The sequence below is a fragment of the Heliangelus exortis genome, chromosome 3 (assembly GCF_036169615.1).
Source record: "Heliangelus exortis chromosome 3, bHelExo1.hap1, whole genome shotgun sequence".
Lineage (NCBI taxonomy): Eukaryota > Metazoa > Chordata > Aves > Apodiformes > Trochilidae > Heliangelus > Heliangelus exortis.
The window spans coordinates 11338175-11365187 of NC_092424.1; the positions used below are offsets into that span (position 1 = coordinate 11338175).

The 27013-nt window shown below is 36.0% G+C and overlaps 1 protein-coding gene across 1 annotated transcript in view; it reads left to right on the forward strand.

Annotated features, from left to right (window-relative positions):
* The window catches only part of CRIM1 (cysteine rich transmembrane BMP regulator 1), a 157966-nt gene that overhangs the window by 76987 nt on the left and 53966 nt on the right, over window positions 1-27013 (forward strand). The window contains exons 3-5 of the mRNA XM_071739159.1: window positions 2299-2541; window positions 8277-8397; window positions 22353-22474. Of these exons, the coding sequence (XP_071595260.1) occupies window positions 2299-2541; window positions 8277-8397; window positions 22353-22474 (486 nt within the window). The remainder of the gene's footprint in view (window positions 1-2298; window positions 2542-8276; window positions 8398-22352; window positions 22475-27013) is intronic.

Here is a 27013-nt window from a genome sequence, read left to right on the forward strand (position 1 = left end):
AAAGCTAAAATGTTGAGCCTTTTATTATAGCCATAAAATAAATAATATCAATAAAACACTGAACGTAGTATGTTATCTGTTATTTATACAACTTCCTGCATGGAACCTCTGTAAGCAGTCATGTTTAGAGTGAACAATGTGTATAATAAAGCAGATAAGAACCTAAAGATAAGTGCAGGCGTAAAAAAAAAAATTGTCTTACAAATATTATTCAAAAATCTAGGTGAAGTACATACCTAGCTTAGGCTATTTTAAAGATAGATTAAAATACCTGGGGTTTTAACTGTAGGAAAAGAGTTATGATGCTGTATGGTATCACATATAAGTTACTGATCTTTGGTGCTTGTAAGATAAAATATAAAGTAGTTGTGCATGAACAAAATGTGTAATTATTATTTTAATCTGTTTTGCTGTATTTGTCAACTAAAATTGAGGGAAGTGTTTTCATTCATTATTTCCTTATGCAACTACTCATGCTAAGACCTAGACAAATACTTTTCTGAGCACTTCTATGTATAGGCATTGTATTCCTCTAAGTTAAGGTTAAACTGAAGGGCAGTTACCAAATGAACCATGTAGGCCAGCAGTACTGCTTTGATTCTTCAGTATGACCTACAGTTCCAAAGAATGTACTAACATTAAGTGTAAAAATGGTTCTCTGGGAAAAAAACAAACAAAAAACCCAACAACAAAAAACCACAAAGTTGCTTTTAAAGAAAAGCCTAATGCAATATCCAGTAACTTTAGTAACTCAAAAAGCAGTGAGTTACTAAAATCTTGGAGGAGATGATACCAACATTTTATCAGAGATGCTCATGTTTGATACATGTTATTCAGTCATTGGCATTGTCACAGGAGATGATTTTTTTAAATGGCAGTAGCTTGAGCTTCAAATTTATAAAGTTACTGTTGGTTTTTTCCTACATTTTGCATCTAACTTTAATGACAACAAGCAAAGTAACCAATTAATTTTGTAGGGATAATAGTGACATTTATAGTAGAACCATCTAGTTTACAAACCTGCAAATAACTAAGGAGTCATAAAACTGTTCATAAATTCAGGTCTTGGTTTTCTTTGTTCAGGGTTTTCCTTAGCAGGCCTGGGCAGGCTCCCTGCATTGTCCCCAAACACTTCAGTCACTGTGTCATATTGACCTAAAGTTACTGCTTTTCTGAGTGTCTTGAATCCACTTGGTTTTTAACAGTGCTCTCTTGTACAAGCAAAGTTGGACCCTCTCGGTTACAAGCAAGTTTCCCACTGTTTGCATTACAGAGAATGCTTGGTCATGGGAATGTTTGATTTTTAAGTTATTATTTTTTTTTATTATTATTTTTTTTTTCCCCAGTGTGGCTTAGTCCTTAGAGGGCATGACAGTATTTTTGCCAGAATTAAGGTCTGTTTCTTTTCGAATGGGGAGATCTTGACTTCTTTATCAAGTTTTGCAAGGGTGTTACCTACTTGTCTGAGAACCTTCTTCTATGTCTTCATTCTCTCTTTATCCTAGCTCAGTTTTTGTCCAGCTTGTCACTGTTCCCACTAACTTGTTGACCATGCTCCCATATTACCTTTCTTATTGTTATGTGCCTGCAGCCAATGTCTTAGATCTCTAGTGCTTGTAGCTAGTGCTACTCAAGCCTCTTCTCTTCTACTATTCAAGCCACCAAAGTACATAGAAACAACACTTTTAATGTGAGCATTGTGAGTGGGTACAAGAAGAATCCTGCTAATGTATGGACTCTCCAAATGTGTTTGTTGTTGAACTTTCAACAGGCTTTTTGAATATGTGTAATCTCAGTTGGGGTCATTCAGGTGTAATAATTAATTAAAATCAGTGTCTCATAAGAGAAAGTTTTAGGAAACTGAAGGTATAGGTGTGAACATGAGGGCTTTGCATGGTAAGATAAGTTGTGTCTTAGAGTCATGGCTAAATGTGTAGCTTCACAGCTGGTTTTTTGAGGCTGTGTGCATTCAGAAGCCACGCATGTTGCACAAGTGTTTAATTTTTGTAGAATATTTCATAAGGCACCTTCTGCCTTGCAAAACCCACATTTTTTTAAAAGGCTATGTTTGCTAATCAGTTCAGTTTCTGGTTTGGTTTTTTATTATTATTATTATTATTATTATTATTATTATTATTATTATTATTATTATTATTATTATTATTATTATTATTGTTACTATTATTGTTTCAGGGTGTGGGAGAAGAAAAGGAAGCTTTATCTTGAGCTCATCTTTAGAGCTTCAGTACAGTGTTTTACTGACATTTATGGCATGCTGATTTTTTTTCTCCATTTCAGAAGAGAAGCCTGATTGCTCCAAGGCCCGTTGTGAAGTCCAGTTTTCTCCTCGTTGTCCAGAAGATTCCATCCTGATTGAAGGCTATGCTCCTCCTGGTGAATGCTGCCCACTCCCCAGCCGCTGTGTGTGTAATCCTGCAGGCTGCTTGAGGAAGGTTTGCCAGCCTGGCTATTTGAATATCTTGGTTTCTAAGGCATCAGGAAAGCCAGGGGAGTGCTGTGATCTCTATGAATGTAAACCAGGTAAAAGTGGACACAGTTTCTTCTTCCATTTTTTTCAATTTTTTTTTCTAGTTGTCTGACAAGTACAATATACTGTATAATTGAATGTAATAAAGCCTATGTAGCCTCTAAATTTTAAAATGAAAATTACTGTATGTGGGCAATATCCATTTAAAAAAAAAAAAAGGTAAGGAACATTATGATGAAGTTTGCTTTCCTTTTTTCTTCAGACTTTAATTTGAACTGAGCAAAAAGGGAAAAGTAGCCTAGTGAGAATGTTGCATTTCTATGCAACATTCACATTCCTGTGAATGCTACTACTGACAGTGACATTTATGTAATGATGAGATTATACAAAGGCTTTTATAGTAAGAATATATTGTGCATGGACAGGGAATTAAGGTTCCTGTGTTAAGATTTCTCTAAATTACAAACTGATGACCCTTAAAAACTAGAAAGTAAAAGAGCTATAGAGGGAAGACAATGAAATACCTTCAAAATTTCTACTGTTTACCCATTTTCCACCTCATGAGAACTCACATAACCTTTTAATGTTATTTATTAGTCTTGGTGAAGTGGAAGATGTAATTCACTCCCTTTTTATCCAGGCTTTGGTAAAGGTGAAAAATAAAAATGGAAGGATGAAAACACGCCCATATAATTGTATAACACAGAATCTTGTATGCAAACAGATTCAAGTATGCTTAAGCTGTACCTTTCCTTTGCTTTTTTAACATTTTCTTAAATCCTTCACAGAAGGTGATGGTACAGGCTTTTTATCTTGTAGTACATCCCTTTGTGACTTTCTTAATATCCAATGAACATCTGCCTGTGTGGAAATTTAAACAGACTTTTTTTTTGTTCTCTATCCTGAGTAGCTGGTGAACAAGTGCTTATAATAACTTTTGCTCTGGAACCTTTTGTCAGCCTTAGTCTTTTTTCATCTACAATGAGCTTTATGACATCGTTTCCTTAGACTCCTTCCATGCTTTGTTGCCCCTTCTATAAGTTTTCATAAGTTTATCCACATGTTTTTAAAATGTGGTGTCCAAAAGCAGACTACTGTTTTGGGTGAGTTGTCATTGGCACTAAATACTGTAGAATAATTACTTTCTGTATTCCATGCTAAATTCTGAGTAAAAGTTGAGTCTTTTGTGAGAGTTATGTTTAGTTTCTGAAATTCTGTGATCCCAAGATCTTTCTGTAACATGACTGCTACTCAACCACTATTTAGTGAATTTTATCTCATTGACTTTGGATTATTTGTCAAAATAAATGTTTGGTTTGGTTATATCCTTCCCACTGTTATTTATCTTCCTATATTGTGTTTTGTCAATAACTCAATCCAAACTTGCCTTTATAGGTTGCTTCTTGAAGGTTGTTCTTAGTATTACAGGACCATCATATTGAATATGTGGTTATTTATGGCATTGGTTGTTTTCTGAAGTAGTTTGGGTTTTTTTGTCTGTAGGGAGTAAAGAGGTGAAGGTACATAGGAAAAATGAAGGTGCATGTTAGGAGGGCAGAAGAGAAGAGGCTTGGAAGAGAATGGGAAAGGGGATGAATGGAATTTGTGAAGTGTAGGGCTTTGCAGTGGTGATTGGAAATTGAGAAGCTGACAGAAAGCAGAATTCTCCCCCTACCTTGTGAGATGGTAAAGAGGCTGAGGTGGGTACTGTTTGGCATCCCTGCAGTGAGAGGTGACGGTCAATATAGCAGCTAAACTGAAAACAACAGAGTAAGCTGCTTGTTGCAGTGTCTTGGCTTAGGGAAAAAAAGGGAATGTGACTAAGCAGTCACTACATAGCCTGATTTTTGTCAAGTTAGATGTCAGTGTCTCTCCAAGTTGACTTTTATTACTTTGGTCTGTAAGTTTCTTTCATTTGTGATTTGACATAGTGATAAAATTGCAAAGGAAAAACAAGTCAACACAAGACTGGGAGACAGGGAAGGGAGCAGGTGAATGTTGACAAGCCTTAGTAGACTGCAAATTGCTTACCACAGAAGGCTTTTGTTTGTTTTGTTTATTTGTTTCTTTAATGGCAAATCTTTGCAAGTCTGAACTTGCGAGTTCCATATTGTCTTCAGAGCACCAAGTGTAATTACCAGTATCAGATGCAGCTGTGCTGCATTCTATTACTCATCAGGGACCAGTTGAAATGCATCTGAATTGAAAGCAAGGGGTGTTGTGTTTCTTTGCTGCTGTTAGAAACAGACTGTTTGTACTGGACCCTCAGAAAGCCATGACTTCTGGAAAAATATGAAGTCTTTCCTGTGCTGAGCCACTGTGTTGCACCAGAGATGGAGATGGAAGCACTGCCTTGATCTGCCTGAGGGTAGGAAGGCTCTGCAGAGGGGTCTGGGTAGGCTGGTTCCATGGGACAAGGCCAGTTCAGGCCTTGATTCAGGATTCAACATGGGCAAGTGTCAGATCCTGTACTTGGGTCACAACAACCCGGTGCAACACTACAGGCTTGGGGAAGAGTGGCTGGAAGGCTTCCCAGAGGAAAAGGACCTGAGGGTGTTCATCAAGAGCTGGCTGAATATGATCTAGCAGTGTGCCCAGGTGGCCAAGAAGGCCAACAGCATCCTGGCTTGTATCAGAAATAGTGTGGCCAGAAGGACTGGGTAAGTGTCCCTCTGTACTTGGCACTAGTGAGGCAACACCTTGAATAATGCATTTAATAATAACACTACAAGAAGAACATTGAGGTGCTGGAATGTGTCCAGCAAAGGGCAACCAAGGTGGTGAAGGGGCTGGAAAACAAAGCTTTTGAGAAGCATCCGAGGAAACTGGAGAACAGGGAGGCAGAGGGAAAAGTGTGTTGATCTCTATAGTTAGCTGGAAGGAGGCTGTAGCAGGGTGGGGGTTGTTTTCCTCTCCAAAGTAAAAAAGCAGTAGAATAAGAGGAAATGCTTATTATGATAGAAAAAAATAATTTTTTTTTAGACAGGATTTTAATTTTTTATCTTAGAATAAAATAAATACTAACAGTTTATAATAAACCTTGAAGTACTCATGGTAATTATTGGAATTGAAGTAAGATGTGGGGAAAAGAACCCAGATAATAGTATTTCCATGGCAAAAGTTTGCAGTCTTTTTTTTTTTTTTTAGGATGATCTTACAGCTTATCTGGGGACATCTTGAGGTGATGAAGAATACATTTATTGATTGGTTTTTAACCTTGTACTATTTCCAGCTTCCGGAAGTTTGGCTCAATATTTTTTCCAGTTTGAGAAATCTATTTAAATCTGAAAGGAAAAAAAAAAGGACAGGAGGTTTTTTTTTTCCTTCTTCAAGTATCTTTCATCTCTTAGCCCTCTTCATCTGTCTCTTGTGAGGAAAGTCTGAGAGAGCTGGAACTGTTTAGCCTGGAGGAGAGAAGGCTCAGGGAGGTCTCATCAGTGCATATGAATACCTGGAGGGAGGGGGTAAAGGCAGAGCCAGCCTCTTTTCAGTGGTGCACTATGGCAGGGGCACAAACTGAATGAAACACTGGATGTTCCCTCTGAACATCAGGAAACACGTTTTCACTCTGAGGATGATGGAGCACTGGCAGGGTTTTCCAAGAGAGGTGGTGGAGTCTCCATCCATGGAGATGCTCCAAAGTTACCTACACACAGTCCTGAGCAATGAGATTGGTGTGGCCTGGCTTAGGAAGGAGGTTGGACCAGATTTACCTTCAGAGATCCTGTCCTTTAGTATAAACCACTTAATAATGTGATAATAAAGATCTCCCAGTTTGAAGAGGAGGCTGAAGTGGGGAATGAGTGTGGATTATAAAATTCTGTGGGTCATGGTGCATACCCTTTGTTCACCAAATCCTCCTAATTCTTAGAAGAATTGGAGGTCACTCTGGTACTAGGAAGATGTCAGTATAAAATAAAAATGGGTAATTTTGCATGAGGATTTTCTATTTGAATGTTCTCAGTTTGGGATTTGGTTGTAATTTTTCTTTAGGTTTGTACATTTTTTAAAATAAAGAATAACTGTTTGGGCTGCTTTTCAGTGTTAGTGAGCCATGTATTAGCCCACTGTATCCTCTGGAGAGAATTTGAGGTATTTAGGAAGAAAGAGCACCTTAGCTGAGACATGGTGGTGTGATTAGGGACTTTCTGCATGTTTTTTCTTTCCCTAATGGTATAAGAAAAGATATAAATAGCTGTGCAGCTTGTTGGTAGAGCTCCTTGGCTGTTTTTTCCCCAGAGTGATTACCTGGGGAGGAGGTAGAGGAGGCCTTGAGTTCAGGGAACTAGAGAGTTTACTGATCTAAATTCAAGAAACTGGGTATTGGTAGTTACTTGGCAGGACAGAATCATGCAAATTGTATTGGTTGCTTTGGGCCATACTGACATGCTCATGATTCTCAATGTTGTTGTGATAATGCAGAAACTAAATGTATATTTCTTACAAAAAAACTGTTACGGACTTGTTAGTTGTAAATAGAATGGAACATAAAACTCTATGGCTTTTAAAGTGAAATATTATAAAATGAAGTATTCTTGTCTTAATGGCAAATTGGTCTCTTTGTGTGTCTATGAAGAGAGATAAAAGTTAAGTAACTATGATTGTTGGGATTAGTAACTGGTATCTTTCCATTTAAATTTAGTAACTTCCTGCATTGCTCCACAGAAGAGACTTTATTGTTGGTGCATTTTCGAGGGAGATCTTGAGCTTGTCAGGATTCTCCAGTTAGCAGATGTCTCAGTTTCCCAAATAACTGGAAAAAGGCAGATTCTCAATATCAGTTATACAGAGGATGCTCTAACGTATTTTGAAAGCTAATGGTCTTGAGGACAATCCTACTGGTCCTAGCCTTGATGAGAGGCAAAGTGGTTTCACTGAACTTGTGCTTTCATTTAAATATTTCATCTGATCCACTGAAGGGTTGTCATTCTGAGACTGATGTCTCATTAAGACCAATTGAATTATTATTGCTGGGTCCCTCTGAGGGTCAAGTCTGAAGAACATAGGACCAGGAGACATGAAATGAGACTTTGAAAGTTATCAGCTCTTGCAAGCTGTGTGGTGAAGCATTGCCAGGCTGCTTTAGTGCTGTAGGAAGGACCTATAAGGATTTCAACTTTCCTGATGCATAGGATGAAATGTATACTCAACCTGATTTTTTTTTTTCTTTTTGCATTTCTAAGCATTTTTTGCTTTCTAAAAAGCCTCTGTCAGTCTTACTAGTTATGTGGAATTATTTGTCTTGCTAATGCAGAGAGATGTGATAACTTCTATTTTATTTTTAGTGTGTATAAGTACTGAAACACCAAAACTAATAGAATAATCCTTCAGAAAGGAAGTTTAAGTGTACAGGCATATATCCATAGTATACGTTTAATACTTTTATGTTTCTGTAGCTCAAGTACTTTACTCCTGAAACAGATTTTTTTTCGTGACGAAAAACATAAAAAATTGTTTACCATATTAAAAGTTGTGAGGAAAATATAATCTCAGTAACCTAGAATATTTCTATCAACTAATATTGTTCACAGGGGTAATGGTTGTTTAAGGTTGTCTGTGTAACTATTTTATTAACTAATATTAATCCACTTGTTTCCTAAGTCATAAAATTTTCAAAGTGAATCTTAAAGACAGTGGAAGTCTCTTTGAAATGCTACTGAGCATCCATTCATTAAAGAATTTTGACTTAAATTAAAAGGCTGCATAATTGATGGCTTATGATTTTGTAATATACAAAAAGCTTCTAAACCATGAGTAAAAGGAATTTTCCTCTCCATTTCCTTCGTAGTGTTCAGTGTGGATTGCAGCACTGTGGAATGTCCTCCTGTTCAGCAAGTTGTTTGCCCACTGGATAGCTATGAAACTCAAGTCAGGCTGACGGCTGATGGCTGCTGTACCCTGCCTACAAGGTTGGTGACGTGATGGATGAGTATTTGTAAAGCAGAAAATAATTATTCTCAGGGCAGATGCACGAAACAGATTTTTGCTGAGATTATTTCAGGAGCTTGTGCCTCTAGATAGCTTTTGAATGTATTCAAATAATGTGATATTGAAATAATTTAGAATTTTATAATTTACAAAATGCTTTTGAGTTATTGAAGGCCTTCGGTGATGAAGAATTAAATGATGGAGGTGGCAGAGGATACACCGGAGAAAGTCTTGTATAGTTAAATAAAAAAAGGTATTTTTTTGTATGTGGAAGAGCACTAAGAAGCTGAAAGACAATGGCTGTCTGGAACTTGGGGAGCAGAACTTTCAAGTACTTGAAGCTTCCATCTTATTTCTGTTATTGTTCAAGTGGTTACAATTCAGAAAAACAAGGCAGTTTGTAGTTGGTTTAGTTCCAAAAATCTGTACGGTTGTTTTAATTACTGTTTTTACAGCAGAATTTCCAAAACCTGATTCATAAATGTGCCAAATAATATGAATTCAAGCAAAAAGTACCATCATAAAAACATTTTACAAAAAAAACAAAAAACAAAAACAAAAACAAAAAACAAAAACAACCCCAGTGTAGTCTAGTAGATGTAACTAGTTGGTTTATTTGGTATGAAGGTGTCTTCATGATACAATATTGCCAGATGCTCCACCCCTTGTGAGATTACAGTTGAGTGATAAACCTGCTAAGAATTCAGAAAGCAGAAAAAGGCAAAGGTTGCATAATGAATGTAGGATCTTCCCTGCTGGGCAACCATTTTTTGGTTGAACAATATTCATTGTGGTCAGTTCTTCAGAACTCTTGTCCCCATGAAGGATGAGGATCTTGTATTCTCTGGAGAGTTAAAAATATATCAATTTTAAAAAAAAAATATTATAGGAAAAGAGATGTGAAAAACTTCATCTAGTGCAGTAATTCTCTCTGATAAAATTTGAAAATAATATTTCTAAACTTGACAAATTTTATTTGCAATCATCCAATACCCATCATAGTCTACTGTGCTGTCTTTACTCAGAAAATGCTACAGATGTTCTTTCTTTTAAAGTTGTTATTTTCTTTTGTGGATTTCTGAATTTTGGAACAGAACATGATCTACAAATTACGATGACTTCATATTACCTGAAAGCTGACCTGGCTAATTGGAGTGGTACATGAGGCTGTAGATTTTTAGCTAGTTCAACAAGCTCAGTGTGTTCAAGACAACTATAATAATAGGACTGTATTCAGAAAAAGATTATAAAGTCAAAGAAGCAATTTCAGATTAAAATATCTTAAATTTGTAGTTTAGGTTAAAACACAGAAATGTTGACAGAATAGGAAGCTTAAACGAATGGTAGATTTTACTGCCAAATTTGTTTCAACTTGCTGGATTAAGAAGTGATACATAGGCAGTTACTTTTATTTCCCAAAAGCAAAATGGAGTTCTTCTTTTCTGCAGTCTAATATGAGAGGTGGTTTGATTTTTCTATTGCTTAGGTAGAGGGGATGAATTATATCCTCTTTGCTCTTCTAGATGGTAACTTCAGTGTTCCTTCTATCGGATAGTGTGGAGTACCAAGAAAATAAAACTTTGTTTACTTCAGGATAAGTAGCCAGTTGGAAATGCTTCCTCTTGGAAGTCAGATTGGTGTCTGTTGCTGGGATAGATGAATTCTCCTGAAATCCTACGATCAAATCTGATGGGTTCTTATGTTAATATCTCTGTCCTCCTGGATGTGTATTAAAAAAATGTAATTAGCATAACCTATTCTGAGTCTGCATGCAGGCTGAAACAATTATACATGTCATATACTCCTCCATTAATTTTTAATGTTGAGACTCTGTGTTGCTGTATATAGTTATTATGTGTTGCAGAGTTAGTATGCTGGATTTTTTGATTGCCTTAATTCAGCCAAAGCAATAATGCACTTTCTAAAGTAGCAGAGAAGAGGAGCAGCTGAATCTGGCACCAATTAGATGAAGTAAATCCTTTACATGCTGTGCACCTGCTGGAAATGTGTTTAGTCATTTAGAATTTAATATACTTCTGTGCTTCTAAGTAAGACAGTGCCACAGTTACCATTTATGTGCTCTAGCTAGAGATATCACTTGAAGGGGGTAATACAGGAACACAGCCATGGGGATAATCAGAAAAGAAAGGCTGGATGAAGTTTGGAGGCAAGTGAAATGTATTTATGACTTAGGTTAAGGTCGGACTCAATGGTCGTGAAGGTTTTTTCCAGCTGGAAAAATTTTGTGATTCTCTGTATGAAAAGAGAACGGTAAGGAAAGCAAAATTCAGTTACTTGGAAGATGGAAGTCAAACCATTTGAATTCACATTCAGTGTTTGTTTGGATTTGAATAAACATTTGAGCTTTATATTTGAAACCAGGGTCTTTATCCCACATGTATAGGAAAAGTACAGATTTATAGATTAATGACTCTACACTAGAAAAAGGGGAAGTTTTTCCTTAATTCTGGAATTTCTTGCGTAAATTAGGGTGAAATATTAACATTGCATTGACTGTGATTCAGTTTAGAGTCACCTAAATCCATATTGTGTATCTTTTTAAACATTAGAATTAAGTCCAAAAGAAGTAGCACTCTGTATTTTAACATACGTTTGAGAAAAATTTTTTAAAAGCAGAAAGACTGTTTCATAAGGTCATAGTCTTTACACTTTATGAAACTGTTTTTAAGATTATGGGCTTTTTCAAGAGATTACAGTTGTTTCACTTACTGCCACTGAAATAAAGGATTAATCGTAGCTGAACCAGAGATCAGTCAACAAGGTATCCTGGTTAAAGATGTATGGTTGCTGCTCATTCAGTTAACAGGTAACTAACTGATTGATTTCCATCCTACATCTTGTTCTTGGCTGGCTTCTTATATGTAATATGCTAGGAAAACAGGTTCTTCAATCTGGTGTAAAGTTGGCAGCTGTTTTATGATTGAGCTCTTGGATGCATATTTATAAATTGAAAAGTCTTCTAGCAATGCCAGGTGGAAACTTGGAACAGTAAACAAACATCTGATACTATGGGTTCTTCTACTTTCATTCAGAGGTTATGTTTATTTTCCCACTAATTTCTAATGCAATACTGGAAACAGAACAACTCACTGGTTTGGTATTAATACCAAAATATCCATTGCTTCAGCTTTCCTCAGACTGTCATGAAACACTTTCCTTAAATTTCCAGCTATCATGTTAGGAAAGCTAAATGGTACATATGTCTCTGGAAATTGTAAAGATTGAAATTCATGGCATTTTTCTGTTGTGAACTTTCTTTAAATTTTCGGATCCCTTTGAGAATTTATCAAATCAGTCTTTATCAAAATACTTGTAATTTTCATTTATCAAGAATGGACTGTAACAACAGTAACTGATTTCAGTGACTAGTGTTTGCTTATATCTTTATTGCTCACATGGTTTTGTACATTTTTTGTAGGATAATGTACAAGGGAGTAAATGACATATTTGGTTAGCTTTACACCAAATATTTGGTTAGCTTTGTACCCAGTATTTCTGGATTATCTTTTTTTTTTTTTTGGCTGCTGTGTTAGAATAATTTGTAAATTTACATCTGCTTGTGTTCTCTTTTCCTTTCATGTAATCTAAGTGTAGCATTTTCCCTTGTTCCAGTTTTTTATATTCCCTGCTGTTGCCCATTTCAAATCTATTAACTTCAAGGTTCGTTCGGTGCTCTGTTATCAGGTATATCTTTTTGTCAGTGTTTTAAGAAAACCAGATAAACAAAGAAAATTCTAGAGAACCAGCAAGATATTAGTACTGTGCCAATATTAAAAAGAACAAAGACATAGTTGTTAAAGCCTGGTTGTCTTGACATCAGTTCTGAGAAAAATAGTGGGAAAACTGATAGAGGACTGAATGGAGAAGGATTAAAGGATGCAGTTACAGGTGAAAGGAGCTGATATTGCTTTGACAGAGGCAGTTTCATGAAACTTGTTTTTTGTCTTTTGAAGATACTTCACTTACCTTAAAAATCTGACCATCAGAGCACTTTCTAATTTTCTGTTTTCTTTAGTCACCAGTTGTTTTTCTTATATCAGACTATAGCTATAAAAGGAAAATAGGGCTCTTTAATTCATATTGTTTCACGAGGTTCTCTTTTGAAAAATGGAAAAGTAACACTTCCCCAAACTCCTTGATGATGAAGCACATCATTTCCACCCTCTTCATCCTCCCCCATCTTCTGGAAGTGAATTGCTCCTGAGGAGCAAGTTGTCGTCCTTTACCTCCTGAGCTGTACACTTGCAGCCAGCATATGTTGGCTTGAATATCCTGCTGAGAATAAATTGTTACATAACAATATACTTCTGAGAGGATAAAAGCATCCAGAGATGTGTTCACTAAGTCCCAATAATAAGTTTCCTTGACATACTTATCTTAAAAGCTCACACTGTAAACCTGAGTATGTTCTAGTTTAGAAAAAAATTGGATTTAATTTATAGATGTTTATCCATCAAAATCTCCAGTAGTTTATTTTGTATCTGAGTTTTAGCTTTAAAAAGCAGTTTCAAGGTTGCTGTGGTAGGAGGACAAAAGAAATAAGATGTAAATGAAGCATGACAGAAGCAGTTAAGATACAGAGAGACAAACTTTTAATAGCAGTGAACTATTTAATAAATCTAAATGAAACAAGAATACAAGTCATGATGACTAATTTATATCTCAGAAATAGTGAAGAAGAGCTTTTCACAGATACAGTCTTGCAAGATTGGAGCCTAAAATACTTAGACATGAGGGATGAAGGTTGTTTGAATTGGACCATTTCACCATCACACAGTTACAGATAGCTGGATGGCGTTGCAAATGCAAAACTCAATTAGCTTGAGGAGTGTGAAGAAGTAGGATTATAGGTTTATTGTTTAGAAGAAGACCTCTGAAAAAGTTGCTTAAATAAATCAGTCATAGCATTTTTTTTCTTATTTGAATAATCTTTTCTCTGTTGTTTTTTCTTTATATGTGGCTATATATTTATATGTGGCTATATGTTTATATTTATATGTGGCTATATGTTGCTCTGAAGTATGGTATAGAATTTAAATGTACTTGACCAGCAAAATGTTGGGTTTCTGGATGGTGAAGTAAAATATTGTTTTACATTGTAATCACCTACTCAGTCCTATTGGAAGGTCAGAGGGGCAATGTATAGGTGCATTTGGTTTTCCCCAGCATAAAGCTTGACTTTGAAAACTGCCCAGCTCTGTCCCCTCACCTCCCAACAGCCTACTCTGATTTCTTAAATACTTACATTTTTATGCTCAATAAAATGAGAAACACTTTGATATAGTAGCACATAATTTTTTATCCAAGGTTTATGTTAAGCTATATTTAGACATAGGACTTGTAAGAGTACAAAAGCAGATTTTACTATCATGATTACATAAAATTACCTTTCAAAGGAACAAAAAGAATAAATTCACAGAAACATGTTTCACTTTAAGAATAATCTGTTAAATTAAGAAAGCACTTTTGTATCTGTCCTAAAATGTTTCCAGCATGAGTGTTTAAAACAAGCTAAGGGATAGTTATGGTTTATATTAGTGAGAGAGTGTCTCTGAATCTTGTATACCATTATTGAATTGGTTTTGATTCCAAAAGAAGAAATTTTCTATTTTATTATCATAGCCTTTTGTTTCTAGTAAAACTCTATGCCTTATGCACAGTATAGAGTTCACTATATGACAGATCATTTCTGGTTTGATTATCCTTCTAGATTACTCTGTCAATTTGCAATTGCTTTTAATGTAGCCCCCTTTATGCCATTTGGACCTTTTGTCATTGTGCCATCTATTGTGCCATCCAATCTGTCATTGCATTAGATCTACCAGTCAGTAATTTGTATTTCATATTACACAAGTGTCTAGGGGATCCTACTGACAGCTGCATATAAACCTGCACAGTTCTGTTCTAACCACTTAATGGCAGCCACTAGAATCATAAATGAGATATCTGGAGTTGTAAGTTCTCTTTTAAGCTATCACCAGTTTCTATTTGTATTATATTTGAGAATACACACACACAGCTACTTACATAAGGTTCTTGTATCTGTAGAGGTGGCTGAGTCCCTGAGTGCCTTTGCATCTCTCCCACTCAATAGGAAGAGCAGAGTACACCCTGTTCATTCTTCTCAGCTGCTTAGTTGGTCCAAGTCTATTCTGCATCATTCTTTATCAAAATAAGACATGGTTCTTGCATATTTGCCTAGAGTGTTTTCTTAGGTCTTTCTAAGTCTTTGGAAGGCCTTAATTTTATGATACACTGTTTGGGTGTTCAGTACAGGATTCGTGACCTATTTTTTCCCTGCCTTCTTTAGAGAACAGTCTTTATTTTTCAAGAGGTGTAAGTTTTTCTCTTTTCTCTCTGTACCAGTCACCTCTCTTAAGCAACTTTTCCTAATACAGAGGTCTTGCTTGTATTTGTTCTAGAGTATTAGATCCTTCTCCACCCATCTCATCCTCAGGAAATGTGTCCAGGAGAAAGTGGTTGTACATCATAGGTTTTCTTAAAGGAAGGTTCAGCTGGAACTGGGAACACCAGATGCAAATCCAAACACCCATATCTTCCTGAGATTTCTGTTCAGGGCTTGACTTCTGAGTAATTCAGATAGGTGGGCAACAGGTCTAACAGAAGCATGTTAAGGGTTCTGAAGCAGCTTTGCTATGCCTGCAGTGTCTGAGCTTCTAGCTCAGTGTCTTGGTTTCTAGCTCTTGTGGCAGGCTTGCTCAACTTGTTTCTCTTTTACTTTAGCAGACCACTTTGCTGTCTCAAGTAGATCTGATCCCCCAGTACCCAGGTGTTGAATTGGAGACTCCATTCCTTACTGAAGAGGCAGGTTTTGTATCAAAGGAAAGCTTTGCACTGGTGCCAGGGGAACCCATTGCCCATGAAGCTCAGGCTTGCAGTAGAGTTTGATTTGTTTTAACAGCTGACAAAAAGGCTAAATAGAACACTGTGACATTTCATAATATCTGGAAATAGGTGTTCAAGCATTTTCATGTACTTTAATCTTTAAAGAAAAATCCTCAAAAGTTAGGAAACAGCAAATATTTTTCTGAGCAAAACAATTTGTTCCTCATTCAGATCTGCTAAGTGAGAAAGTGAATTTTGTCCTGTTTACAGACTACACTATACTGAATATCCACTAAGAATAAGGATAAAAGAGCCCATGTGTGACCTTTTTAGGTCACCCATCCTCCATGTCCTTCTCCCTGTTGCTCTTCCAGGAAATTTAATTAATTGCCACATTGGAAGTTCAGGCAGTACCCTTCTTTCTCCCTTACTACAGCTGCCTCAGCAATTCCTAGGTGTTCTCAGTGTGATAGTTACTGTTGCCTTGGCGTCCAGCCTGGCAATGTGGGTTGGTTTGGCAGGCAACCATATTTTCCTGAAGTCCACAACTGAGAAAAAGATTGTAAGTTTGTTTTGGTTTGTTTGGGGGTTTTTTGTTGTTTTTTTTTTTAAAGCCATCTCAATAAAACTTGAACAGAAGCTCTTAAAACACGACGTTTCTGGAGTCTGACAGCTGATTTCTGGGTGTCAGAAAGAGACTTCTAACAAAGAGAAAAAAGACAACCAAGACATGAGAAAATCTTCAGAAAAAATATCATGTGAATTTTGTGCAGAAGGTGCAGAGGAAGCTGTTACACATTTTAAATGTAAGGGTTCCTGCTTGCAACTTCTGCAAGATCAGCTTTTTTGCACCTGTATTGTGTACATTAAAAATGCATATCCATGCTCTTCCACCAACTCCTAGGAAGTATTGAATTGCAAAACTTTTCAAGAAAATGCTACCTTAAGGAAGAAGCACATTTCCCATAAGCAATAATGTATTTTGGGCAGGTTTATAGGCTTTTTGCCTTTTTGTTGGTTTGGGGTTTTCTTATTTTGCTTTGCTTATGTTAAGTCTCTGATGGCTTAGTTCAAGGAAGATGTGTCATTTGGGAGTAAGAAGTTTGGAGTAACAGAAATATTGAAGTTAATAAATTACTTATAACTGTTGTTTGTAAGCGATTTTTGACCTGAATTTCATAGGAATTATGTTTGATTTTTAAGAGGACCTGTTATTTATAATTCCGTATTAAAAATTATTCAAAGATACCAGATAACTAACATCTGTTTAGCTTCTAACTAATATCTTATCTTTGGTTTTGAAATGTTTGTTGTATTATGAAGGGTGAAGCTGATAAACATATGGAAAATAGTAACGGAGGTACATAGTGGTAAAGAATGAAGAGAACTTTGACAGACTAAAATATATACTGGTATGGCAAAATATGAGGAAAATGCAGGGTTTATGTCATGTTTTATTTAATATACTGATGAATTCATAAGAGTTTATATATTGAGCAGAGTGCTTGAAACAACTCAAAGTCAGTGCACTTGGCCAGTGGTTGTATGCCTACTAGTTCCATGCATGACTCCTTTGTGACTTTGTGTCCTCTTTTCCCATCTCATTCCTCTGGGAAACAGACCAGCTAGTTTATTAGTCAAAGGGTGAAATCAAGTCTTTTAGTCAAATTAACTTTTTGGATTTTCATAAGCCTTGGAAAAGATTATGATCTTTTTGATGTGAATGCTGATTTTTACGACTTTTTCCTTTGCTTAGCATCTGTTTGCTATTTCCTACTCCTAATAATATGCAAAAGATGCACAAAACCTGTTCTCTTTTACAGTATCTTAATTAAAAACTGATAGTTGCTTTTTGTTTCATATAAGTGTCCTCTGTGTATGGAGATTACCATAATAATAGAAAAATGCACTGTTGTATTGCATAACTGTTAGTAACAATACCCAGAACTTTTTAACAGAATTCTTATTTTGGGGCATGCTGGCTTTGATCTCCCCATAAGTAAACTGCCTGGAGAATTAGAACTTCTATATGAGTAGAAGTGATGGAAAACTTTGAAGCACGTGGAACTGGTCCAATACTGTGTTACATGCAACTTCCACAGTTTTTCTGCCATCTCTGCAGGTTTATTATTGAACTCAAAAATAAAATACTAAAAGCTTCCCAGGAGAAATGAGTATTTGCATTACTGACTTGCTTGATTATATCTTTAAAAGTGAAAATTCAAAATATATGGAAAATTGACCCTGAACTTGTGGGTGAAAACTCTCCAGTCTCCCTGTCTGAAGATTTAGGAAAATTCTTGCTGAACTTCTTGGATGGAGGTGTCCCAATGGCTTTGCCTTTATTTGCAGCATCACTTTCTGTGAAGGGCTGGAGTTATCTTTTCTAAGACTAGGATTTGGTGGATTCTTGAAGCTGTTGATTGGCCAGTTTAAAACTCACCATCTTGCCTAATTAATTCACATAGTGGCTTCAACTCTAATTAATACGGACATGATCTTTTACTGATTTCATGCGACTACTACATTAATATCTTATTTTGATGTACCATTATCCCTTATCACCAACCTATACTTGATGATAGGAAGGGTCTTGCACTTAATCTCTTTTCCTTGCCACTGTTACATCAAGCTTTGATAACAGGAGTTTCTTCTAAAAAATCGCTTGTTACAGCATCCTTAATTTTTTATATTATTTTTTATATTATTGACAGGGGAGTTTTCTTTACTACATTTAGGTAACATAAGATCTAATAATGTCAATAGAAATTGTATTAGATTTATGAGAGCATGATAAAATGTCCAGAGGAATATTATGTATGTTTCTGTAATGTTTTTCTCTAGTCTCAGTGCTTCGGACTTAATTTTGTTTCAATCCTCAAATTAAATCTCTCTCTCCTCAGCACACCTCTGTCCCAGCATTACCAGTTACTGGCACTCTTTTCAGGGTGCCTGTTCTTATTTTCATGGCCATCATCCCTTTTGTCTGAAGTACTCGTTTGATCCTGTCATCAAAACAGATTTTCTGAGGCTGACCAAGAACTTCTTTCTTTTCATCTGTTTAATAATACAAGCAGATGAATCAAGATAATTAGATTTTTTAATAAAAATTAATTGTAATTTACAAGTATTTTATCTGATAATTTGTTTTAGTCTTCTTCCTTTTCACTCTTTTGGTGACATAAGGAAAAAAAAGAAAATTATTATATAAAAGAGAGGAAAAAACCCAGAACAAACAAACAAACAAAAAATCAAACAAACCAGCCTCAAACATAAAAGAAACAAGCAATGAAATTATTTCTGTTTTGAAGAACATAATTTATTACTGAACCAGTTATCTTCCTTCATCTCTAAAGCACGGGTTAATGAATCACACAATCACAGAACAGTTTGGGTTGGCAGGGACCTTTAAAGGTCATCTAATCAAACCCCCAAATGAACATGATCTTGTTTCTGGTTCTTTATTTACTGAAGGTTCCCTTGCTCTATTGTTGAAATTTCTAGGATTATTGTTTGGGCATTTTTTTTTTTCCTTTTTTAACATGGATAACCAAGTGGAGACAATTCCTTTTACCAGCAGGGTTGTTTCTTTATTTTCAAATTTTCAATACAGCTGAGTTCTTACTTGAGATTCCTGGTTCCTTTCAGGCCATCCAGCCACCATTTCAGGCTGCAGTTTCAGAGGCTGCACTCCATGAACTCTCTTGCATGACTCTTTTCTTTTTCCTCCTGGGGCCTTTTGATAGGATACATGGTACTCTCTTACAGAATTGTTCTTCCTTGTCAAAAGGGCAACCACTTCTTGGCTTGACTTGTGTTTTCATAGTATAATATCCCAAGAGACATGTTTCTTGAGAGCCTTTGCTCATAAGGTGCGTGGGGAGCAGGTACTTCTTGGTACCTTAAGTGCTGAACTTCCTTTAATCTTGGAACTTTTGGGTGCTATTTGATGTTGCAGTGGTGTTGCTGTGTAAAGAGAGAAGGTGAGGCATGAAGTTGTCTTCTCTCTGGAAAGGCTTCCTTGTAGTAACTTCTGCTGTATCTGTTTTCCTAAGGAAATTAAGAGTTCAGAAGCAACATTGTGCCTTTTACTGGTCAGCAGTCTGAAGTGATAGATTTTATAGAACTTGTGGTGAGACCATGGCCCCTATCAGCATTCTTATCACCATGTGAGCTGCTATACTTCAGACCTCCCTACTGCCTGACACCATGGCTAAGATACACCCTGCAGGGGGGGAGCTGCCTGTGGTAGAGCACAGAGCTGGACAAGAACTCTTCCAGCTGTCCCTGTGCTGCAAAATGTGTTACAGAGCAATCTACTTCTATAAAGCTCATTTTGCTCTCCTGTTGAGAAGGGGATAGCTTATTCTGGATTTCCAGATACTGTTTGGCAGCTTGACAGCCCTGCTCACTACCAGAATTCCTTGGGTTTCTTCCTGAAAGACTTCTGTCTCCAAAACAATGTTTTCTATGCTAATAGCTTGGATGGTGGTCAAAGGTTTTTTTAGCAGAGCTGGCTGAAAAGAATGCAGACTATTTAAAAGTCCATCTGAGACTATTTGCTAGTTTGACATTCTTCTATGCATGGATTATTTTTTCAACTGAATGGGAAGTCAGTTTATAAAATTTTGGAGCGTGGGGTTTTGTTTTTTTTTCACACTCTGAATGAGTATGTGAAGCTTTGATTACTCTGAATGGGAGTGTTTTCTGCAGAAAGGAACATTGGCTCCAAACAGGCCTTTACACATCTTTTTTATCCCTTCTTCTGGAGGATTGTCCTATCTTAATTGATTTAATCAGCTGATTATTTTTTGTTCGTTGGTCCTGTGTTCTGTTTTGTTTTTTTAAAGCATTTGGGAAGAAAATGGGAGAAGGAAAGTGCAAGCTCTTAATCATTTCATACTCTCCTGAACTCAAATCATCAAAGATTATGATGTGAGGCAGAGAGTAGAGGAGATACAGGCATGTCTGAAGAAGTTTATTTTGAAAGCAATAAAACTAAGAGTGGAAATTTCATCTCGTGAGACTTGAAAAATCAAGGTCCACAACCACACTTCCATCATGTGTGCCACTTTCTCTGTGAAAGACACGAGTTTTCAGGAAGTTTCATTTACCTATTTTCCCAATGGTTGTCTGGATGTTGAATGGTTACAGTGAAGCCTGGTCTTTTTATCTTCACACCACTTTTAGATTGTGTCTTTATTTTTTGTTATGTATGTGCTTTAAAATCTTTTTTCTTTCTCCTTTAGTGATATGTAGGTGGTTATTTTGTGTTTCATTCTTTTCACAAGGGAACAGCAGCTTCCAAAGCAATGTCTAGATGGTTTAAGGTACCTTGAACCTGGCAATGCTAATTTCTCTTTTTTGCTGATTGCTGGAGTCATTCCCCACAGCCCGAACTCTCCTTGCCCCTTCCTCATAAGTATCTTCATTTTATTTGGGCAGCAAAAGATGAGCTATTAGTCCATTTTTCCTTCTACATCTCTGAAGGCAGAAGTCATAAAGTAAAGAAAATAATTAGATCCCCCTGTTTTTTGTATTTGCAAATAAGTTGAGAAGAAAATGTGAAAAGCATAGGTAAATAAAACTTCACTTTCTGTACTCTCACTTTTTGTTCTTTTCCTTGTTATCCTGTATTGTAAGCATAATATTATTTTTAAAATCCTTGAAATATGTTTTAAAAATGTTGCTATGTGGTAGTATATATATGCACATAAAGTTAAATTGCTTCACTTTATCTTGACATTTAATGCTGTTTGTCAAGTGTGGTACAATTAATAGTGTTTTTTCAAGGACTGATTTATTCCGTTATAGTAACATGCTTCTGTAATGCAGTCTTTTAAGAATCCTTTTCAGATGTTATAATAATGATTCTGTGAGATTCTATGACTTGTATTTCTTGTTGCAAATTTCCTTTTGAGTAATACCTTAGAGTGGAGAATATATAACAGCATTATTTAACACAGATGAGGTTAAAGGGAGAGACACTATTAACAAGTAGAGGTTTTATTTTCATTGCTTTTACTCATGATTACAGGATGTTCTGCTGAGTTCTTGTTTTCGTTTGAAATTCATGTGTAAGATAAATTAAACTTCAAAGTGTTTTTACAAAAAATTGTGATTTGAAATGAAAAGTTTTAAGTGCTATTCCATGAAGTTTCTGAGGTATCATATTTTCTTTTTGCTGACTTTGTCTTGCATTTATTGAATCATTACTGTTTATCCCTATAAGGTACCCAGTATTCAGGACAAGAACTCTGTTAAATGTAAACTTATCAAAAGTCTTAAGTGTTTTACCTTGAAACTATTATGCTAACCATAAAACAAAGAATATGGAAACAAACATTTCTATTGTTTATCTGCATTTTATGTCTTCAAGTTCTTCAGGCTGTGTTCTTAAATAAGCACTTACATCAAGAAAATACTCTTTTTCGAATGATCCCAATGTCTAAAATAAACCACAACATCTAATATACCTAGACTCACACAGTTTTCTGGCATCTTATGTAATTGGTTGCCCCTTCACAAGCTGAGGCCAGCAACATCAAAAAACAAGAGAACATCAGTTACTTAAATTTGGCTTAGATTTAATGAATTCTGCATGGTCGTCCTTTCCTTTTAATTACATCCTATATAAAACTGAGCATAATGTTTTCCTAATGAGAGAACACTCTTCTGATGTTGGTGCAGTTACTGCTACTCGTGTTTTACCAGTTTTCGATTTCTCTCTAAAAAAAAACAAGCCTAATTTTGCAAGTCTGGAGAACAGTTATTTTCAAACGCTCTGAGACTACAGTTTTCTGTGTTTTTATATACAGTGCTAGGGAAATGTTGGTGTTGCAGAGTGCCACCTTCTTGTCTGCTTGACCAGCAAAACAGTTCAGATGGTTGGGATAAAACCTCAGGGTTTTGATCTCTCCTGGTTGTTAGGTTAATAAAAAATTACGATATGAATATGCTAATACTGGAATTGGTGCTCTAGCTTTCCTCATTTTTTCTTGCTTATCCTTTCTCCTTGTATGTGACTTCATTTATTTATGAGGTTTTCTTTACTGTTCTTTGGTTTCAGATGTGAGTGTCTCTCTGGTTTATGTGGTTTCCCCATGTGCGAGGCAGGCTCCGTTCCCCAGATCGTCTCACGTGGAGATGGAACACCTGGCAAGTGCTGTGATGTCTTTGAATGTGTCAATGGTATGTGAAGCTTCCTCTTGCACCTGGAGAGGAGGATTTTATCTGTGGGAAATATTGAGCATTTGGGGTTTTTTTGCCATGTATTAAGATCTAAGAGATAGCATTTTCTGGAAGTTCTCCTGAAGATTCTTAAGTGGGAAACAATCACTGCCAAGCTGTCAGGTTTATTTAATATTGAAAGCCCGTTCACCTGTGACCCAGGGAATTACACATTTTAACAGGACTCCCTTACTGTATGTTTTTCAGGTACTCCTTTGCCCATACCTAACAGTAGACACCTCTTAGAAGTGAAATTACTGCTTAGTTTTTCAACTGCTTGTTGCAGGACTGGAATCAAAACCAGGCTGGTTAGACTCTGGGCTTCCCTTTGAGATACACTCAGAAAGTAATTTTAAGCACCAGTGAACAACCTTTGGAAATTTTAAGTCAGTGAATAGACTGCTTTGCAATCTTTGCTTCCTGATTTAAATACTTTAAAAATGTTTCACATAACAAATTTGATTTTTTTTGAGACACTGTATCTCAGGACTGCTCTATGCTATGTATATATGTATACATATATATATATATAAAAATAAAGAACTGCAGAAATGATATATATGGTGAGTTGGGAAGCGAGTTAGATATTTGTCTTTTGATGGATAAAGGGGAAAAAATTCACTTGAAGGGTGTCATGCTCAGATAATTTATGAGAATACAAACTTATACTTCGGTTTATTTTTACTAATTAATATTTAATCAGCAATACTTATTATAGTGTTGTAGTCCATGTATTATATGTTTGAAACAGCTTTTATTATGAGTTCTTTGTTATATATGCATATAAACATAGATTGCCCTAGTAGAATGTTTGTGATATTTACACACAGCAATATTTTAAATACTCAAATGCTGATTCAAAAAATAAAATTTATTACACATAGTGGGAGGTTATAGATAAAAGAATTTGCATCAGGAAGAATCACAGATTCTTTCACTTTCAGATTCATTCACTGCCTGAGATAAGATTGTAGATGATACAGAATTAAATGCAACTTACCTGATTTTTGTTTATATACTGTAAGTACAGTTATTGCTGTACTAAAGCAATATTCATCTTCCTTTGTTTCATGTTCATGTAATTCTGTGAAATTATAATCTCTGAATTTGACTTAATTGTGTGGCACACCTCAATGCAATGTCTGACTGAGGATTTACTAAAGCAAAGTGAGCAGGAAATGGAAAACCAATTTCTGATATGATGTCTTTGCTGGTCTGAAAGAGTTTCAAAGATGTGAATCACCTTGCTGACATTCCTGGAGGTCTTCAGTCTGCAAATTATTTGTGGGTACTGTTATCAAAATAGTTGCAGTATATATCATGTCAGGTGTTAGATGGAGCTGTAAAAATTGCTTGCTTTTTTGCCCTTAGTCATTTTCACATCCTGTTTCCAAGGAGGAGTTATATTTGTTTCTCATTGTTAACAGCTCATTCAGGTGATCTTAGCATTGTTGCCCTGTGTTCCCTTTTTGAAGGGAAGTTGAGGCCACATTTAGGCTTTAGGGAAGCCTAAATGCCAGGTTGAATGAAAATTAAGGTTTATAGGAATAATATTTTTTCCTGTTTATGTCCTTAAAACATCAGTATTAAAATATTAAAGGCCAGTATTAAAATTAATTAGTAATAAGTTCCCGTGTAGAAGGAAATAATTCCGAGAAACTGGACAGAAAAAGTTAAATATCTGTGGGTTTTTTTACAACCATATTTGGCTTTATGCTACAAATGTATTTTTAAAAATAACACTGTATGATTTGACTTGAAACTACTTTAGGTATATTTAAAAGTGAGCAACGTCCAGATGCAATTAATAAGGCTGCCTTTAGTTTGGGAAGAAGAAAATGTTATGAGTCTGAAGATGATAAATAGTTTTATCAACAAGCTGTGATCATGTTGATAACCACTCATGAGCAGTTCTCTATGTGACATTTGGTTTATGTGGGAGATAACTGGTAAAGAAGACAGAACAGTCATAGAAATTGATCTGCATTGCTTTATAATTGGGTTTTTTTCAGGTGCATTTTGGGATGGTTAAGTGGTTCTTCTATCAGGGTCAAATTTACAAGACACACCTCTGAAACATTCCTAGAAAAATAATTCTGACAAAATTTACTCAGTAAATGGTTACACAGAATCACAGAGCTGTCATGGTTGGAAAAGAGCTCTAAGATCACCATGTCTAACCATCAACATCTTCCCCAATGAAATAAATTTCTGTTTTGTGTGTTTCTATAACTATACCCCCTAGAGCATTAGTTTGAGCAGGAGCATTGCTATAGTACTACAGCATTTATCATTGCTTAGTGCAATGACAAACCCATTGAATAAACAAATGAAATCCCTACCACTCTGTTAGTTTAAAATATAGAGTGGGGAATGTTGTTTGTGAGATTGATAGCTGAATATAATACCCAGTTTTGCTTTTAAAAAGGGTCTTGAAATACTGATAAGTGCAGAAGGGATATAGTAGATACTGATGACAGATGGAGAAAATATCTTACAGCAATAGGCTTAGATCAGTTTCTTCCTTTGATTTTAAAAAACTGCCATCAAAGTAACAAGAGCCAAATCTATAATATCTAGGACATGCTGTTCTCAGCAGTGAGGGTGGTTAGCTGTTGGCACAAACTACCAGGAAGATACTGAATGCTTTATATTCCTCCTTTCCAATTAGGATTAAAGAGTGTGTTTTAATCAAATGCAAGTTAATTGGTTTATAGAGGATAAACTGGGAAGCTGTGTAATCAGTATTACCAATGAACTCCATTACTTACTTCTGTGTTTTATAGCCTCTGAAAACAGGCAAGAGGATGGAATAAAAAGGACATGTGAGCAGCTACAGTAACATAGTTTTCTAGCTGTTATAATACCTATTGAATGTTAGAATTAAATAATTTTGTTGGGTAGTGTGGGGAGCTGGAGGAGAGAGAAAAAAGCAGTCAGGACTAATACTGCTCATCTGAGTTACCTTAAAATAAATGCATTCATTATGAGTAAGTGTATGTGGACTGAAAAAAAAACCTGCTTGTGTATTGTGGGGTAACTAAATTCTGTATTTAGATAACCCTAGTGATGTGCAGAGTGTTAAAGCAGGCCTGCCTTCTGCAGTATTTATTTCAAGTACGTGCTGATGTGATAGATGCAAAGTTGCGTGTTCAGAGGGGAGTATGGGGAGGCAGCCTTTATGGTGTAGGAAAGAGCTCTACTCTTGTTGCAGAACAGTATAGGTCAATGTTGAGGAGTAGTTAATGTGAATTAGGGCAGCCAAATGTGTGTCATACAGAGATCCTAGAGAATGTTCTCTTTGTTGGTCAGCATTTTTGGGGCAGATCAGTCATTCTTTCACAAACATTTTTCCTGGATTTAACATAAAACTGATGTAGAAGCTCTGCAGTATAGCTGTACATTTTGTGTGGTTGATTTTGTCACCACTACACACTGTCTTAAACTAGCTGTTGGTTAGTCTGTCTTAGAAAAGCTTATTAATTTGCAGTGAAAGAAAACTTCTGCAGTAATTGCTCCTTGCAGATTGTGGAGTTGTTTTGCTGTTTAATTATAAATACAGCAGTAAGTCAATACACTAATCATTACTCTCATGCTTCAGATTTGTATCAGGTCACCAAAATAACATTTATTCCTGCTTAGAAATTGTCCTGATAGTTTGATTGGAGTTTAAGTGCCTACTGTCCATGGCTGTCCAATCTTTGTGTAGGTTGAGCTTTGGTTTTGGAAATTTTTTTTAACAGGAAATACTGTAAAAGTGCCAAGAAAACTTTCTCTTTGACAAGAAAAAAAGAGTTTTCCAGAGAGCTGATGCTCTCAATAGGTCTGTGTGATGTTTTAATCAGCATGAATATATGCAGAATTGTAGTATTTTGTGTGAAGCAGTTGCACTAACTGGATTACATACATTTGGGCTTTCTAAAAAGCTATTGTAGTTCAAAAAATTCATTGTTTCAATTAATACATAGATACTGCAGTTGTTAGAATGATAGAATGTGGTTCTTGTCTCAAAAGTCAGTTAGAAAGGTATGTATTCTTTTCTATGAAGGAAAGCATCTTTGGAAATAAAATCCTTCTGCATTGTTTAAATGGTGGTGGGAATAGAGCCAAATTTCCCTCTTGATGTGATAAAGTTCCCCTGTCATGATTTAGAAGATAGCTGGCTGGCTATTTCTCCTAATCATTCTTTTTTGGTGACCCCGAGGGCAAGCCCCAGGCTGGGCATGTACCAGAATTTTAGCCTGAAGGAGACAGATGTATGAATTGCTGAATTAAAATTTCTGGTTGCCCTAAAGTACCACCAGCAGTCCAGGTGGTACAGTGCTACACATTGCTGCTTGTTCCACATGGAAACTGGAGATTTAGTATAGGGGGGTTCAGAAGTTTTCAAGGAAGAGCCACATCCATAGTCAAATGTGTTCATTTATCAAATGTGCCAGAGAAGTGTGAGGTAGATGCCAAGAAAATAAGGCCACATGGGAAATGTATAACAGATGATTT